This window comes from Stegastes partitus, unplaced genomic scaffold (genome assembly GCF_000690725.1).
Source record: "Stegastes partitus isolate 25-593 unplaced genomic scaffold, Stegastes_partitus-1.0.2 Scaffold2302, whole genome shotgun sequence".
NCBI lineage: Eukaryota > Metazoa > Chordata > Actinopteri > Pomacentridae > Stegastes > Stegastes partitus.
Window position 1 is genome coordinate 42,286 of NW_007580033.1, and position 17,325 is coordinate 59,610.

Here is a 17,325-nt window from a genome sequence, read left to right on the forward strand (position 1 = left end):
TCACTCCTCCTCGTCATATGTGGACGCTGGGTCAGAGCTCCTGACCTTAGCAGTCATGCAATAACTCATGTTATACCCACCAACTGGGGACGCTGTCAAATATGAATAAAGTACATAATCACACATTTAACAATGAGATGATTGCGATCTGAATCCACAGCTGCGTTCAGCGTCCCTATAAAGCCCCAGTGTGGTGGGTTAGGGTTATTAGGGTTAGGCTAATTCACTATTTGCAACTTTAAATGAGATATGCGGGAGGAGCTCGGAGAGAGCCGCTGCTCCTCCACATCGAAAGGAGCCACTTGAGGTGGCTCGGGCATCTTCTCCGGATGCCTCCTGGACACCTCCCTGGGGAGGTGTTCCGGGCACGTCCCACCAGGAGGAGACCTCCGGGAAGACCCAGGACACGCTGGAGGGACTATGTCTCCCAGCTGGCCTGGGAACGCCTAGGGGTCCCCCTGGAAGAGCTGGGGGAGGTGTGTGTGGATCGGGAAGTCTGGGCGGCTTTGCTAAGGCCGCTGCCTCCGCGACCCGACTCCGGATAAGCGGGAGAAGATGGATGGATGGATGGATGGATGGATGGATGGATGGATAAATGAGATACAAAATGCTCCTATTGTGTAAAAACGACAATTCCCTGTAGCAGGGCTGTGTCGCTGAAAACAAATTAGCACCATGATTGTAGTTCTTAAAGTTTTTAGAACAAGCAGGAATTATAGGGTTACAAGAAGGTATTTCTGTGATGTAAATGAAATACTTACTAAAGCCGAACTAGTGATGACACTACTTCTAGGTGATATATGCTAATAAAATGAAAACATGACGGCTTATTTGGGATATCTAATCTTTCATTAAATAAAGTGGGTGTAGGCTGGTGGTGTTTCTGGTTTCAGTCGTAGGTACTGACGCCGTATTTCAAACATATTGTACAACCGAACTGTCAGTTGCTTACGAACTAAATCATCTGTGGTGAGAAAAGTACATATATGGGTTTAATTAAGATATTCTAGTCACTGGGGCGCCGTTAGCTCACCTGGATGAGCTGGTCCCATGTGCAGGGCTACAGGCCCGATGTGGAGGTCATGGTCCTTCCCTACACATCCTCCTCCAGTCTCGCTCTCACTGCTCTATCCAATAAAGGCTCTAGTACTCTAGATACAGAGCTAATACTCGAGTCACAGCATTTCATAAACTCGAGCTTCCACAGGACGTGTCAGATTGACATAAAGAGCAGGAAGAGAAAAAAAACCTTAGTGGATTCCAGTCGCACTGGATCGGGAGTCTTCCTGTAGCAGTGCTGCTGACCAGTGATGGAAATAGATGGTAACGACCTACTGGACCCGCCAGGAGACAGAGTAAGGTTCTGTTGTCCCATACCGATGGGCTCATAACTGATAGTGCCCATTTGATGGAGTGGTGCAGTGCAATGATGTCAGTGATGCTAAACAAAGCTTCCAGTGGACTCCATGCCTTTCTGTGAATAAATGAATAAGATGTTTGTAAGCCTTTGTGGATGGTCTTTTTATATGAATGCATATATAACGGATCATAGCACATTTGCTGGCTATTCCAGAACACCAGAACCGGCTCCTCCTCCACGATGTCGTGTAGTCACTTACCAACGTTTAGGGAGATCTGTAACATTCAATGAGAGCATCCTGGATGTCAATTAATGAAGGGGGGGGAGGCGACGGTGCTAACCACCAAGACACCTGCAGCCCAGCGGAAATGTTTCTCCTACAACGTAATTAAGAATCCAGTTTAATTAGGTAGACATCTTGTTTGTGGAAACTGGGTTATGAAAGGTTCTTATAACGTTTTGCTCCATGATGACATCAAACACTGTGTGCCCACATTAACGAGCAGCTGTAGCTGCAAACTGATGGATTAACAGCTAAATACATTCTTTCTTGAGTTCAGTAATGTTGGCTTGCCCCTATTGTGCTCCAGACCATTGGTAGGTTGACCACCGCCTCCTCATAAATAATAATAATAATAATAATTAAAGCCGCAAGCGGCGATGGACAGGTCCTCGCCCTACGCTTGTCGGCCTTCCCGCACGGCAGGGTGTGGCGCAAACCTGCTCCGGGTGGGACTGTGATCCGGCATGTCGAGTTTGGGGCAGATGGGAGCAAGTGTGGCCTAGTTACAAGCCACTTCCTGTTTAGTGGCGAGCCGCGGCGGCGTGCGTGTTGGCCGGGGTGGAAACGCGCTCTGGCTGAGACTCGGAGCACGCGTGTAAAATTTCAGGCCGATTGGAGCACAGACACAGCACGTCTCGTATTCTGGTGTTTTATGGCGTTGTGGCCAAATTCAGGGGGGCGCCATTTCCACGCCGTCACACTTGTGCAGACCGTTTTACAAACGTGTAATCACCACCTCCTGTAGTTTGTGCTGGCCAAATTTCAGGTGTGTACGACCTTCCCTGTAGGAGGAGATAGATTGTTTTTTTTTTTTTAAATATATTTTTTGGCCTTTGCCTTTATTTAGAGTAGTAGAGAGAGACAGGAAAGGGGGGAGAAGAATGGGGACAGACCTGCAGCAAAGGGTCGTGAGCGGGATTCGAACTCACGACCGCTGCATCGGGGAACTACAGCCCCTGTTCATGGGCCACCCGCTCTACCAGGTGAGCTATAGGGGGGCCCAGGAGGAGACAGATTGTTAAAATGGTCAAAAATGGCCAAAAGTCAGCCAAATGCGGCAAAATTCTCACAGAGGTTTTTCAACATAACGGACTTCCTGTTGGGTTTAGTTCTTGGTGTTGATGACTTTTTTGTGCGTCCTGACCTGCTACACATGCCCAGCGAATCTTGTAGCTGTAGGTGAAACGACCATCGGACAAGAGTCAGTTGAATGCAAAAAACACTGCGAAAATGGACAAAATGGCCATTGATCGAAATTGGACGTGCCACCATTTCCAAACCGGGCCTCATCTGCGGAGCATTTGAAGAACTTTTAGTCACCATGTCATGTAGTTTGTGCCTGCCAAATTTCAGGTGTGTATGACGAACCCCCTAGGAGGAGTTCGATTTAGAAAATGGCCAAAAACGGCCATTTTTGAGCAAAAATGGCCCGGCATGGTCGCAGTTTTTCCAACATGGCGGATTTCCTGTTGGAGTTACAGAAACATGAAAATGGACTTTTTTGTGCGTCACAAGTTGTTACACATGTGTGGCGAATGCCGTAGTTGTAGGTGAAACGTAGCCGCGATGGGACCCTGTTGAAATATTGTAGGGGGCGCAGTTGAGCCGTGTTGCATTTTACAGGTTGGAGTGGGGAGAGTTTTTTGTTCTTGCCAACCAGCTCTATATGCCTATGAAATTGCGTAGTTCTAGGGCAAACGTGCTTCTGACAGGACTCCGGCGAAATTTTCAAGGTGGCGCTGTGGAGCCATTTTAGCAGTGATATGTCCACATCTCTGATAGTTTCCGATTTCCGCCAGTCCTGAAGTGCATGGCGATTTTGGTGAGTTTTCGGGCACGTTTAGGCCCTCAAAAATGCGTTCAAAGTTTGCGTACCATAATAATAATAATCACAACGGTTACAATAGGGTCCTTGCACTGGTGTGCTCGGATCCTAATAATAATCACAACGGTTCCAATAGGGTCCTTGCACTGGTGTGCTCGGATCCTAATAATAATCACAATGGTTCCAATAGGGTCCTTGCACTGGTGTGCTCGGACCCTAATAAATAACAATAATAATCACAATGGTTACAATAGGGTCCTTGCACTGGTGTGCTCGGACCCTAATTAAAGCTGCAAGCGGCATTGGACGGGTCCTCGCCCGACACTTGTCGGCCTTTGCGCACGGTTGGGGCGTTGCGGGCGGAGCTCTGAGCCAGCATGTCGAGTTTGGGGCAGATCGGAGCCCTTGCAGCCTAGTTACGAGGCACTTCCTGTTTAGTGGCGAGCCGCGGTGGCATGTGTGTCGGCCATGGCAGAAACACACTCTGGCTGAGACTCGGAGCACGCGGGTAAATTTTCAGGAAGATCGGAGCACACACAGGCCAGTTACACAGTACATCTCGTATTGTGGCGCTTTATGGCGTTGTGGCCACGCCCCCAGGAGGCGTTCTGTGTGATTGTGGTCATACGGCTGTGATGAGGGTTCGAGTGTGATGCAACATGTGAAGTTTGAGAGCAATTGGAGCATGTATGGGCTATTTACACTTCACTTCCTGCTTAATGGCGAGCCGAGGCGGCGTGCATGGCGTGGCATGCTGGAAACGTGCTGTGGCTGAGACTCAGAACATGCGTGTAAAGTTTCAGGCTGATCAGAGCACAAACAGGTCACACAGCACGTCTCACTGCGAAAATGGACAAAATGGCCATTGATTGAAATTGGACGGCTGCCATTTCCAAACCGGGCCTCATCTGCAGAGCGTTTGAACAACTTTTAGTCACCACCTCCTGTAGTTTGTGCTCACCAAATTTCAGGTGTGTACGACTTACCCCCCGGGACGAGATAGATTTTGAAAATGGCCAAAAATGGCCAAAAATCAGCCAAAATGGCCAGTGATCAAAATTGGACCGGCCGCCATTTCCAAACCGGGCCTCATCTGCGAAGCATTTTGATAACTTTTAAACACCACGTCCTGTAGTTTGTGCTCACCAAATTTTAGGTGTGTACGACTTACCCCCTGGGAGGAGATAGATTTTTAAAATGGCCAAAAATGGCCATTTTTGAGCGAAAATGGCCCGACATGCTCGCCGTAGATCCAACATGGCGGATTTCCTGTTGAGTTTACAGAAACATGCTAATGGACTTTTTTGTGCGTCACGAGTTGTTACACATGTGTGGCGAATTTTGTAGTTCTAGGTGAAACATAGCCCCGATGGGACTCTTTTGAAATATTGTAGGGGGCGCAGTTGAGCCGTGTTGCATTTTAGAGAAAAGTCCAAGCAGGCTTTTTGTTCGTACCGACAAGCTCTATATGCCTATGAAATTGCGTAGCCATTGGGCAAATGTGCTTCCGACAGGACTCCATTTAAATTTTCAAGGTGGCACTATGGAGCAAATTCTGTACTGACGTGTGTATTTTTTTTCCAGATTCTAAACATTTTCGCCGGGTCTGATGTGTGTGCCAAGTTTCATGCAGTTTCGAGTACGTTTAGGGCCTCAAACCAACCAACCTTGTGATTGGAGGACCACCCGCTCTACCACCTGAGCCACAGCCGCCTGTCTGAACAGTCTTATTGCCAACTGATGGGTTTTCTTTCTCTCCACAGCATCCTTCCCATGAAGCAGGGCATCATGCTGGGCCAGTACCTTGGAGCCTTCAACCTCATGGACACATTCAGAGGACGCTCCAGAAAACAGGAGTGACAGGCGGAGAGGAGAACCACAAGTCTGAGACATGAAGTCTGAAAGCCAACCTTTATTTCTTATGTTAATCTTATTAATGATTTTAGTGTAGCGGTGTGATACTTACAGAGCAGAGCAGACTGGGTTTGACACCTTAGAACCTCCCTCATTCACTTGTTTGTACTTACGCTTCTCTCTGCATCTACAACCTCCATATGTGGCATCTGGACTGCAGGCATCCATCCTGAGCCTGTTTTTAAATCACATGGCACTTTTCTGAGAATCATTTGTAATTAATTCAAATATATGTTTGTAACAGTCAACAGAAGGACCACTTGTTATGGATTTTACTGCTGGTGTCATAGAGAGGCCTGATTTTAGCAGCCAGAGCTCTCGTGTTTTCTCATGTTCATGTTTCTGACATTCCCTTGTTCATCTGGAAAACCTTTCAGTGATTGTTGTAATAATGAGTCCAGAGTGTGTAGATGAGACAACAGATATCAAACATCAATAAACCAAAGAAGCTCATCAGAGCCCAACGACCACGGCTCCAGAACCGACTCATAGTTGGAGCTGAAATGCTATTTTAGTGATGACTGAGAGGCTTTGGCCTGTTCTGGCCTTTTTGCCTTCATGTGCCTCATAGAAATATGTTCACCGTGTTTGTTTGGGTTTTTCAGCACATCACCGACATGAGCTAAATCTGATTTCTTCACTGTGACCAACTATAAACCGTAAAGAGTTAGAAAAAAACAACACATATAACACTTGATTACAAAAATGTGTTTTTACAATAAAAAAGCACTTTGAATGTGGAAAATGTCAGCAGGTTCAGTTATGAACTGACAAAGGAGACGTTTATGGAAGTCAAACTCTATACCCGTATTTCTACCAACAGAATGTTTGTGGAGGTTTAACTCTTTCGCTGCCGCTCTTTAAAGCAGCTTGTGAACAAATCGCAGAGCGAGCTGCAGCTCTGCTTTGCATTTACGTAGAATCAATAATGCAACATGTACCTTATGAAGGGTAAAACTGATCTACAATAAAACTCTATGCAGATGCTTCCAGCTGTGTGCAGACAGCTGTGGCTTCTCTCTCTCTCTGTGCCCCTCCTCACTGCAGAGCCACATCGCAAGACTTCCCAGGAGCTTTCTCTTTTGTTCACCTTGATGCACAACTGGCAAGTCTTCCATCCTTGTGTGGCTTTCTGACTGGCATCTGTTGGCATGGCAACAGGAATGCGGCCAGCTGTCCTGTCATTGGGCGTACCTGTGCTGCCCGCCTCACACAGCTGGACATGGTGGGCTTCACCTGTTTGACAGTGCTGATGTGTAGGATGTAGCATTTGTGGTGGCAATGCCCTTCAGTTGCAGGAACAGGGTACCAGTGTGCTGTTCTGTGCTGGATGGGGTGGTACTGAAGCAGCGGGTCTGAGGTCAACCCCACTGATGTATTTACTGTCCACCAAAAACCACCTGAATACATCACTCTGTCTCTCCTCGACTCTCTCCTCCTCCTACGAAGTCCAGAGTGCCTCAGGAGCTCGCTAAATATCCCGAACTCTGCTCTATGTCTGTCCTCCTCCCTCCTTCAATAGACAGTCCTGCGGTTGGCTTTTGGTTCTGAGCAGCTGCGCCCACCCCCAAATCCCTGCTCTGCTCAGCCTGGACCCGTGGACACGTAGCGCACTGGGAGCAGCTTGCTGTTCCTCCTGTTGATAGGAGTGTCACTAGCAGGCCACCAGAGGTCACATGACAGGAGCTTCCCTTCACCAGACGCCAGTCCTGTAGAGGCATCGGACCAATGAGGCAGCTCGGCCACAAACTTTCTCGCTTATCACGAGAACAGTTTGGCAGAAAGTATTTCTGAAAATATTTGAGGCCAAAACTAAGCTTTCCAGTTGTTGAACCTGTCCTCATTTTAGTTCAACAGCAGCTGGTTTGGTGAGTGCTGGACCTCCGCTCTCCGCCCCTCATTTACATAGAGGTGAGGTCTGGGCCACTTTATGCTAATGAGGTGCAGGAAATGCGACATGGCGCTATAAAATGCATCGTAAGGCATTTCACAGAGACAATGAAACTGTGGACTCGGACCGGTTAAAGGAAGGCCCTAACCCTAACCCTAACCGGGTTAAAGGAAGGCCCTAACCCTAACCCTAGCTTGATGGAGGGGGATAACAAACCTTCTCTTTTTTCAGGATTATGCTAAACTTATTCTAAAAGCTCGATATTATTTGTTTACATCTGTAAAAAATAATATATATAAATAAAAAACCCGGTAGTAATAATAATTAAAGCTGCAAGCAGCGTTGGTCGGGTCCTCGGTCTGCGTTGGACCCTCATGCCCGTCTGACCATTCTTCAAGTGAAGCCTGCATTAAGCTGAAGGAGCCATTTTTCTCTCTCTCCTCAGCCTCAGACTGTCAGTGAGTCACATGACCAGCTGCACTGACCTGTGATGATGTCATGATGACTCAGCGTTTTTCGTGCCCCTGGGTGAGAGAGCTGAGAGTTTTACTCACTTTCTCTCTCCCATACAGCCACAATTTTCACCAAATATGTGTAAAAACAGCATATTTTTGTAGTAAATCTTGTTTGGAAGCCCACAGTGTCATTTTTAAAGCTTTAGGACCTTTAGTTTTTTGTGTAGATGACCAACTGACACAACATGTCGGCACATGCCCCCATAGACACCCATACAAAGTATGAGCCGAGGCTGCGACAGCTCATCAACTTTAACGGCTCGCCATTCGAAAACCGTTTGAGATACGCCAAATCCTTTCAGAACTTTTGTATATCAAGGCCTTCTCTGTATCTTGTGCGATTTTCAAGCTGGTGCGATTTACGGTGTCAGACAAGATCATTTTTTCCCAAAAGAAGTTTTTGCTCATTTTTTTACTTTGAAAGGCAAATTGTGGACTTCCTGTTGGAGATAGGTCAGGGGTGTCAGCACGAGATTTGTGGGTCTCATTGAGACGAACGTTTTGATGTTGGTTTGATCTCTGTATGACATTCCTACTGGGCGCTATGGCCATTTTAGTGTGTTTTTCTGTAACTAGGTGGCGCTAGAGAGCATTTTTGTTCTTTTTTTTATTTTATCAAATTTTTCGCCGATTCGGACGTGTGTGCCAATTTTGGTGAGTTTTTGAGCGTGTTTAGGGGGTCAAATTAAGGCAAACGCGTTTGTCAGGAAAATAATAAGAACAAAGAAAGAAACGAAGCGGGAACAATAGCTGCTTGCTGCAGCAAGTAGGGGTCCTCGGACCCTAATAATAAAACCAAAAAAGGTTTTAGTTGTAAATCAACACTGAGACTGCAGACAATCGGAGAACTGAGACATGCTCTGCAAAGCAAGTTCAGAAGAGCCAGGATACAGTGATCTGGTTTCACTCGGCTCAGCAACTAGTCAGGAAGGGAAGCTGGACAAAGCAGCCTGCAGGTTGTGTTCATGTGCATGCTGTAAGGTCCAAGGAGCTCTGATTGGAGCTACAGCCTACACCACTGTGGAGAAGTTGCTCAGATGCAGGTTTCTTGTTTAAGATTCCTTTTAATTCTAGTTTTGCATCACAAGATGTCACAACAGAACTCCAGATGTAATGATTCAGCTGTTCACAGCGAAGACAATATTTAAAGCTGGCAAAGAGACCAAAAGTGAAACTGGATTTTTACTTTAGAGTCAAGTCCTTTGAGGCCAAAAAAAAGACTTGCTGCCACTAAATGGGCCATAGGTGGCGCTATGGAGCAATTCCTGTACTGATGTGTGTATTTTTTTTCCAGATTATAAAAATTTTCGCCGGGTCTGATGTGTGTGCCAAGTTTCATGCAGTTTCGAGTACGTTTAGGGCCCATGAATGTCTGTGTTGGACGATGGAGATACAGTTTATATGAATGCTTCTGCTCAGAGCCTGAGTGTTTTAGATCCAGTGTATCACGGCGCTTTAAGGTTTATCACCAACTTTAAGTCTTTTACTCATCACTGTTTGTTGTATTCTCGTGTTGGACGGTCAGTTTGTCCACACAAAGGAAAAAACACCGGCATATTTTAATGTATAAATGTATTTTAGGCGCGCTTCCTTGTTATTTACAGGTTTTCATTTGTATAAACACTCCTCGTGGTTCCAGTTTGCTGTCCCAGGATCTGCTGCTGCTGTCTGTTCCTGAGGCTGGAACCGAACAGGGACAGAAAGCTTTTAAAGTCACTGCTCCTCCACCTGGAACACTTCACAAAAACACCTGAAACTTCAGGAGCTGCTCACTTTATACACGTTTAAAGTGTTTTTAAATGACTTGGAGGCAGAACCATCATCTGTAGATGTTTGGACACATGATTATTTCACTAGTTACGTCTCTGATCTCTGCTGATGTGTTGATTTCTTATCTTCAGTATGTCATCACCATGAATTATGAGTCTGATGTCTGTGTGGTGCTGCTGCCTGTCTGGACCAGAACACTCTTGTAAAAGAGATTTCTTACTTAGATGATCTAAGTGAACCTTTTCCTGATTAAATTAATTTTATTAAAAAAAATGTAACAATAAAAAAATCAAGTAATTTAAAAAAAAATGAAGGTTAAAACTTTTCCCAATACTTCCCTTTAGGTATTATTTAGTCTCAATGAAGAGCTCAAGTTTTTAACGTCTGAGCAATGGGGGGATGGGTTAGCTTAGGGTTAGCTTAGGTCAGGTAAAATGAACAGCGTCCAGTGCAAGGGCAACAGAGGTCTGAGTGATGTGGTCCTCTCCCAAACTCAGTCCTTGCGTGAGGATATTGTGGAGTTTGTTGATGAGGCTACACAAGAACTGCAATGATGCACTGATTCCCAATGATGAGTCAAGAGGGACCCCTAGTGTCCGAATGCCTTCACCACAGCCTGCTCCAGGACAAAGTGCTTGATACAATAAATTGATTTTTCTTTTAAAAACACAAAACCAAACTAACTAACAAAAAAACAGAAAGCAATGTAAATAAATAGGACTGCAAATGAAAAGAAGCTTTCTGCTAAATCACTCAAAGGTGATGATTTCTTATGGGTTAACACAAAAGATCGCTGGCCCTTTGACACAAATAAAATGTATTTATTTAGAACTAAGTAGGCTACAATATTTTTGAAGTATACAATTCACAAGACTAGTAAAATAAATGACCATACACCCATCTTCAAAATGTGTACCTTAAAATGCAAAAGTTTAAAAGTTTTATTTTAGAAAAAAAATCAGACATGAAACAGCCAGCAACAGCGTTTATTGTTTTGTTGTCAATAAAGTAGTACACAAGTCCTTGGACTCCAGAGCTCTGTTTCTCACTGATGAGACAAAATGGAAGAAAATAGCAAGTATGTAGCAAGCCAAAAGATTAACAGTGACAATAATAGAAAAAAAGCTTGATATGTTGAGTTAAATGAAAATACAAATATTCTGAGTATATGTGGCGTGTTCCCCCACTGCTTCTGTTATCATCCCTTGCTCACTCATTACTCTGACTTTCATATAGTCTAACACATGTAAACGCCGACACACTGACATTTTTATGGTATTGAGTTGAAGAAATAGTTTATTTGAAAAAAAAAGTAATTAAGACACTTTCTGCAGAGCAAAATGTCTAAAATGTTAACGTTAAATTAAACGTCAATATCTTCCCAAAATGTAAACGACCTACGTGCTGCTGTCAACTGCAGTCGGTTGGGAATGTACAGTTAAAATGACATTAAGTGTTAATTTAATGACATTAAATGTTAACTTAGAAATACACCTGAACCGGCATTGACATCTTCTTCTTCCTGGTTTATTGGCGCGCATTGGCTTCTTCTTCTTCTTCTTCTTCTTCTAATGCTTTGGCGCGCATTGCCTTCTTCTTCTTCTACTGCTTCTCTACCTGCGCGCCACCATACCAACAGCAGGCGGGGGCATGGTGTGTAGGGGGCCTGGTGTGTGCGGCGTGGTTTGCTGCGGCTTCGGGGACAGCACCGGCTGCAGTCAGGTATTATTGGGCGGGGGCATGGTGTGTAAGGGGCCGGGGGACATGTTGTGTAGGGGGCGTGTTGACTAGGGGGCGTGGTTTGCTGCGGCTTCGGGGACAGCACCGGCTGCAGTCAGGCATTATTGGCGGGATCGGATCCAATAGGAAGGGTATGTCTGCAGAGCCGGAGACCGCACGTACAGGGCTGCTGTTACAGGGCTGCATGTGGAGGGCTGTTCTCATTTTCTACGGCCGTATAAGTGCACGGCTTCTAGTTCGGGTGCGCGACGTAGTTTTAAAGGGTGATTTCACTCAAAATATACTTCCAATTTAAAAAATATATATATTTAAGAAGCGTATTTTTTACCCCTTACCGCTCCTCCGTCCCGCCGGCGGGACGTCACCACTTTCCAAAAACATTGCAGCCATATGTGCTGGCTCCACAATCACGTTTCCCGACAATATACACATCAAATGAAAGCTCAGAGTCTCCTCTTTCCGATGATATAAACCTTTTTGACCTGCAGCAACCACAGCGTTGACACAAAGAGCTTTTTGTACAGAAAAGCAAAATGTTAAAATCCTAGTTTTCTTACTTTTGAAGGCTCTCTGCAGCTCAAACATCGCTCATTCCTCACCAGCTTGGTCTCATTCTGTCCGGACAGAACCAGTGAACATAATCCCGTAAAATAATTCGGTCCGTAAAACGTATTAGATCCTCAAAGGCACAAATTCTGAAGTAATGTCTTCCCAGCTTGAGATCAGCTCCGGCTGTTTTATTCATTTCTTCTGGCAAAATCAGGCTGAATCTATTTTAGATCGCACTGAAAGCGTTACAGTCAGCTGGACGGACGCCTAAGCTTTTGATTGACATCTAGTCTGGCCAATATGAGGGCTTTGGGGGTGAGTGACAGCCTGAAGAGCCAATGGAGTGTCTCAGACAGTCAACCCGGTCCGCACAAGTCCCACCCTTGTAGATTCGACCAGTCGGGTTGCAGACACTCTCTGAAGCTGTAAACTTGTAGCCAATGAGCAGACGAACACGTGGATGTGTCGGAAGGCAGGATTGTGTGTATGTGGCGGTATCGGATCGACCAGTTACCACTGTGAAGTAAATCATCCGATACCGTAATTTCGTCCAGTATCGGCTGATACCGATACCCAGTATCTGATCGGCGCATCACTAATATATATATATATAGATATGTTATATATATATGAATAATTTCCCTGAGTTTGCACCAAAGGGATCAATAAAGCTCTGTTCTATTCTGTTATATTCATTACAGTAGTCCAGTCTCGAGCTAATAAAAGCATGGATTGCCTTTTGGAGACGGCTTCACTTTGGCCAGGACACGGAGCTGAAGAAAGCTTGTTCTAACAACAGAACTAATCCATTTATCAAATTTAACGTTCTCCCAAGGTTTTTTACAGCTGGTTTAAAAAAGGGGCCAGAGTATCAGAGGCTGCAGTAAAATAATTCAACATAGGTGGCGTGCCAAACCACATACATTCTGTTTTGCTGTCGTTCTAGAGCAAAAAGTTCTGAGCCAGCCGCTGCTTTACATCAGTAATACATTCAGACAGCTTAGTGAGCGCAGTGTTTTCATTGGTTCTCAAATATATCTGCAGATCATCAGCATCAAAGTGAAAATACAGATTGTGTTAACTGAACCCAGGGGTAGCAGATACAAATAAAATACATGTACAAAGTTCATAAATCCCCCGTACTTGCAAGGGTTGGGGTCCTGAAGCAGGTGTGCGGAGTTTCATTGATGATTCTGTAACCCAATCCCAAACAGGATTCTCACTTCTAGGTCCTTAAGGAGCAGGGAAGAGTATAATGACCACCACAAGACCAACTCTCACAATTAGTGGCACTTTAATGTGCAGAAGAACAAAATATGTACACTGGTATGAAAAAAAACAAACAGCCCTTTAAAAGAAAATAAAATGTCCTTTTGTAAGTTCTTTTTCGGTGTTCAGTGCTTCAAAAGTCAAGTCAGCTTAAATGCAGTTTTTGATCTGCAAGTCTAAAATCAAGGATCCCTACGTTCGTTGGAGTGCACTCTTTAAGATATAGGGTCGTGTTGGTACCGATGTTAAAACCGGCACACTCCTACCACAAAAGCAACCGGAGGGTTTGCTTTTTAGCACATCGTAGATTCTGGTTCTGGATTCACACTGGGAAGGCTCGCCATCTCTTGGAACGTCTTCCTGGTTCGCATCACTTTTCCAACTCAAAAGAAGACCAGAAGATCTGAAGACTTGAAAACCTCAAGGCCTGAAGACCTCAAGACCTAAAGACCGGTCGACTTCAAGACCTGAAGACCGGTAGACCGGTAGAAGACCTGACCTGCATTGGAAAATACAGGCTTAAAGTCTATTCTATTTGTCTATAACATATTTCTTCCAGTATTTCTCTAAATTTTCTCTTTTGTTGTACAACACATTCTCAATTTCTATTACAATAGGATTATGCTATCCCAGCTATTTAAATCTTAATCACATTCAAGTTCAACAAGAAAATAGTGTTTAACTATTTTTTAGTTTAACCACTGTCAGTAGAAAACTGACAACTTATTCAAAGTAGCACAAAATGCATCTAACTTAAAGTATGAAATTGCTTTTAGTGCAAAAACATTTACTGTACAATGATCAACACTTAAGATATTAATATTTCACAGAAGCTCACACATTTAACACAGCAAAATGTACCATTTTACCTTAAATGTGCTTTCATACACATAAAATAATATTTCACATCAACATGAATTAGCCCAGTTGGTAGCACTGTTGCCTCGCAGCAAGAAGGTTGCCGGTTCGCGTCCCGGTGGGGCACCGGGATCTTTGTGCGTGGAGTTTGCATGTTCTCTCCGTGCAGCGTGGGTTCTCTGGCTTCCTCCCACACAGTCCAAAAACATGTTGAGGTTAATTGGTGATTCTAAATTGTCCGTAGGTGTGAATGTGAGTGTGCTTGGTTGTCTGTCTCTAAGTGTGGCCCTGCGATAGACTGGCGACCTGTCCAGGGTGTCCCCTGCCTTCGCAGCCCCCCGCGACCCTAATGAGGATTAAGCGGTGTATAGATAATGGATGGATGAATTAGCCCTGTGGCTGAAATGTGCATTACATGTTTCTGCTATACACACCACAGTGATTCAACCCTTAGATGAACATGTAAATAATTACAAAAAATACTGGGTTTAATGCAACATTTTTCCCTTCAAACAATAAATAAACAGCAGCAGCTTGCATGTCAACAGCCATGAGATGTCTCACCGATATTCACGAATTCCACCACCGAGTGAAGAAGAGATTCTGCCTCTCCACGTGGTGCAGCTGAGTGAGGAAGCGAATGACGCTCTCCTTAAGCTTTATATTCGCTCCACTTTATCGCTCTCTGCTCGCTCTTTGCTCTGCTCGCGGCATGCGTTGCCTCTCGCTGCGATGCCCCGCGATTAAGAGGAAAAGGAAACTTACGCGCGCTGCCTTGCTTTCGGGTACATGCTTTTGCTGACATCTCACTGGCTGTGACTGGTCATGTGATCCAGCAAGCTGAGTTCAAGTGCATCACTGCTTTGCACAAACACTTGTGTGATTCATTTCAACAATTAAAATAAAATAGTTTTTGTTGTGCATCTCCTGGTGTAAATAAAATAAATAACCAAAATAATATTAATTAGTGAACCTGGTTTTCACCTGGGTTACAATTCTTATGACAGCCATTTTGTATTGATTAAGAGTGCGGTCACCTGATGATCAATAGATTGAGCGGGGGAGGGCGCTGTGGATTAGCTCTGTGTTAGAAGCTGTAGAAAATGACGGTTATGGAGGAGCGTTGTGAACTTAACGTAAATCCAGGTTCGTAACTTTTGGTTCTCGTTGTGGATTTTAGAGGAAACCAGGATGTCTGGAGGATTAATGAGTTCTCAGAAAGAGTTTCATTGATTTTTAGGGTAAACGATGATCACTGAGTATAATGAATGATGTCATTTCTATTCCGATGTTTCATGGTTTAGGATTACCTAACCCTAACCCTGACATCTGTGAGGCGGAAATAAAAAGTTGCTGAAACAGACATTTCTGAGGCGTCTCCTTCCCCCACGTGCTCGCATGCTGATTGGCTCCAGGGGGAGCGTGAAGGTGCTCCATAGCCACATCTGCACCTGTAGATAGGTATATGCTGGGCAAAAGTCACTGACTTATTTCAGTGGGTGTAAAAGTGGACAGATTAAATGTTGGAGGTTGAAGACCAGGGGAGGTCCACTGTAGTGTGGGGAACCAGCCACCGCGGTTCAGCAAGATCTGGAGCCTAAAAGGTAAGTCGGTTGAAAGGTGGGAGGGGAAGGGGGAAAGGCAAAGGGGGGAGCTTGGGTTAGGGAATCGAAATGCTGCCTGTTGAGACCGGTGTATTGTAAAGGCACTTTATCTATTGTGTCTCCAGGACAGCCTGTATGGGCCCGGCTGAAGAGGAAAAAATCGGACTCTGTGCCGTGGTTCTGGCCCTGTCTGAGTGGAGGTGGAGAAGGAGAATAAGGAGGAGGTGACGACGAGGGATGAGGAGGAGGGAGACTGACTATGAAGTGGAGGGAGGAGGTGCACCTGGGGGGCAGAAGGAGCATTAATCTGCACCACATGGTCAGTTTGTCTAATGAGGACAATGGGGGAGAGAGGTGGTCGGGCAGGAGTTGCCCCCGCTCAGCCTCCAGGTGGCGACAGTGGGCTGTCCTGGCACCTGGGGGTCGACTGTGTGTTTGTGAGAGGGAACGTCTCCGGTCCTGGCGCCGGCTCACCCCCCAGCTCACTGCCCAATCTGTTGTTAACTTCCTGTATCTGATCTATCAAGAGCGATTCTATTCTATTCTATTCTATTCTATTCTATTCTATTCTATTCTATTCTATTCTTTACCAGGGTGTCTCTGTTCTGTGATGCTTCTAAATCCTGACTGAAACTCTTCAGACAAACCATTTCTATGCAGATAATCACATAACTGGCTGCAACAGCTTCTTCCAGAACTTTACCAATCAAAGGGAGGTTGGATCTGGGCCTATAGCTAGAACACCTGGATCTAGAGCAGGCTTTGTGAGCAGTGGTTTTATTAGAGCTACTTTAAAACCCTGCAGTACGTAGCCTGTTAATATAGAGAAGCTGATGATATTTAATACTGCAGTATTCATTAGAGGGAAGACGTCCTTGAACAGTCCAGCTGGGGCTGGGTCCAACAGACATGCTGCTGGTTCAGAAGAATTTACTATGGACGTGAGCTCTGACAGGTTTACAGCAGAGAAGCAGTGACAGTATAGATCTGGTCCTATGGATGCATCCAGAGCTGCTGCTGCACCTACAGACATGTTCATGAGTTTCTGTCTCATATTCAGACTTCATCAGTGAAGAAGGTCATGACGTCTTCACTGCTGAGAGCTGAAGGAAACAAGGCTCCACAGAGCTGTGACTCTTTGTCAGCCTGGCTTCAGTGCTGAACAGAACCCTGGGCTGGTTCTGGTTTTCCTCAATAAGGATGAACAGTAGGCAGTTCTTGTCCTGCAGATCACTTTTTATAGGAGAGGACACTGTCTTTCCAGGCTACATGAGGTTCTTCTGACCAGAGGAGCTGCTCTCCATTGGTTGGCATTGAAGTCAATAATCCTGGAACCATTTCCTTAAATGTAGATCCTGCGTTATCAGACAGACATCTGCTGTAATGGACTCTCTGGGAGGTGCTCCATAGTCCATGACTAGAAATTCACATGCTGTTAAAAATGACCGACGAGAGCCGAGAGCGTTGTCTCAGAGAGCTGCAGGACCCACACGGGGGCAGCAGGACCCACACGGGGGCAGCGGGACCGACACGGGGGCAGCAGGACCCACACGGGGTCAGCGGGTACGACACGGGGGCAGCGGGGGCAGCGGGACCCACACGGTGGCAGCGGGACCCACACGGTGGCAGCGGGACCCACACGGTGGCAGCAGGACCGACGCGGGGGCAGCGGGGCCGACACGGGGGCAGTGGGACCCACACGGGGGCAGTGGGGGCAGCGGGACCCACATGGTGGCAGCAGGACCGA

At 45.6% G+C, this 17,325-nt stretch overlaps 1 protein-coding gene and 1 long non-coding RNA gene across 2 annotated transcripts in view; one reads left to right on the plus strand and one right to left on the minus strand.

The window, feature by feature from the left end:
* LOC103374611 (short chain dehydrogenase/reductase family 16C member 5) overlaps window positions 1-6,370 on the plus strand; it is a 42,998-nt gene extending 36,628 nt beyond the window's left edge. The window contains exon 7 of the mRNA XM_008304728.1: window positions 5,232-6,370. Coding sequence (XP_008302950.1) covers window positions 5,232-5,328 — 97 coding nt within the window. The 3' untranslated portion in view covers window positions 5,329-6,370. The remainder of the gene's footprint in view (window positions 1-5,231) is intronic.
* Window positions 6,371-13,122: 6,752 nt separating this feature from the next.
* Window positions 13,123-14,752, minus strand: LOC103374612 (uncharacterized). Its single transcript, XR_521140.1, has 2 exons — window positions 14,539-14,752; window positions 13,123-13,615 (listed from the first exon to the last, which is right to left on the minus strand). It is a non-coding gene; the product is annotated as an uncharacterized LOC103374612 (long non-coding RNA).
* Window positions 14,753-17,325: the final 2,573 nt, after the last annotated feature.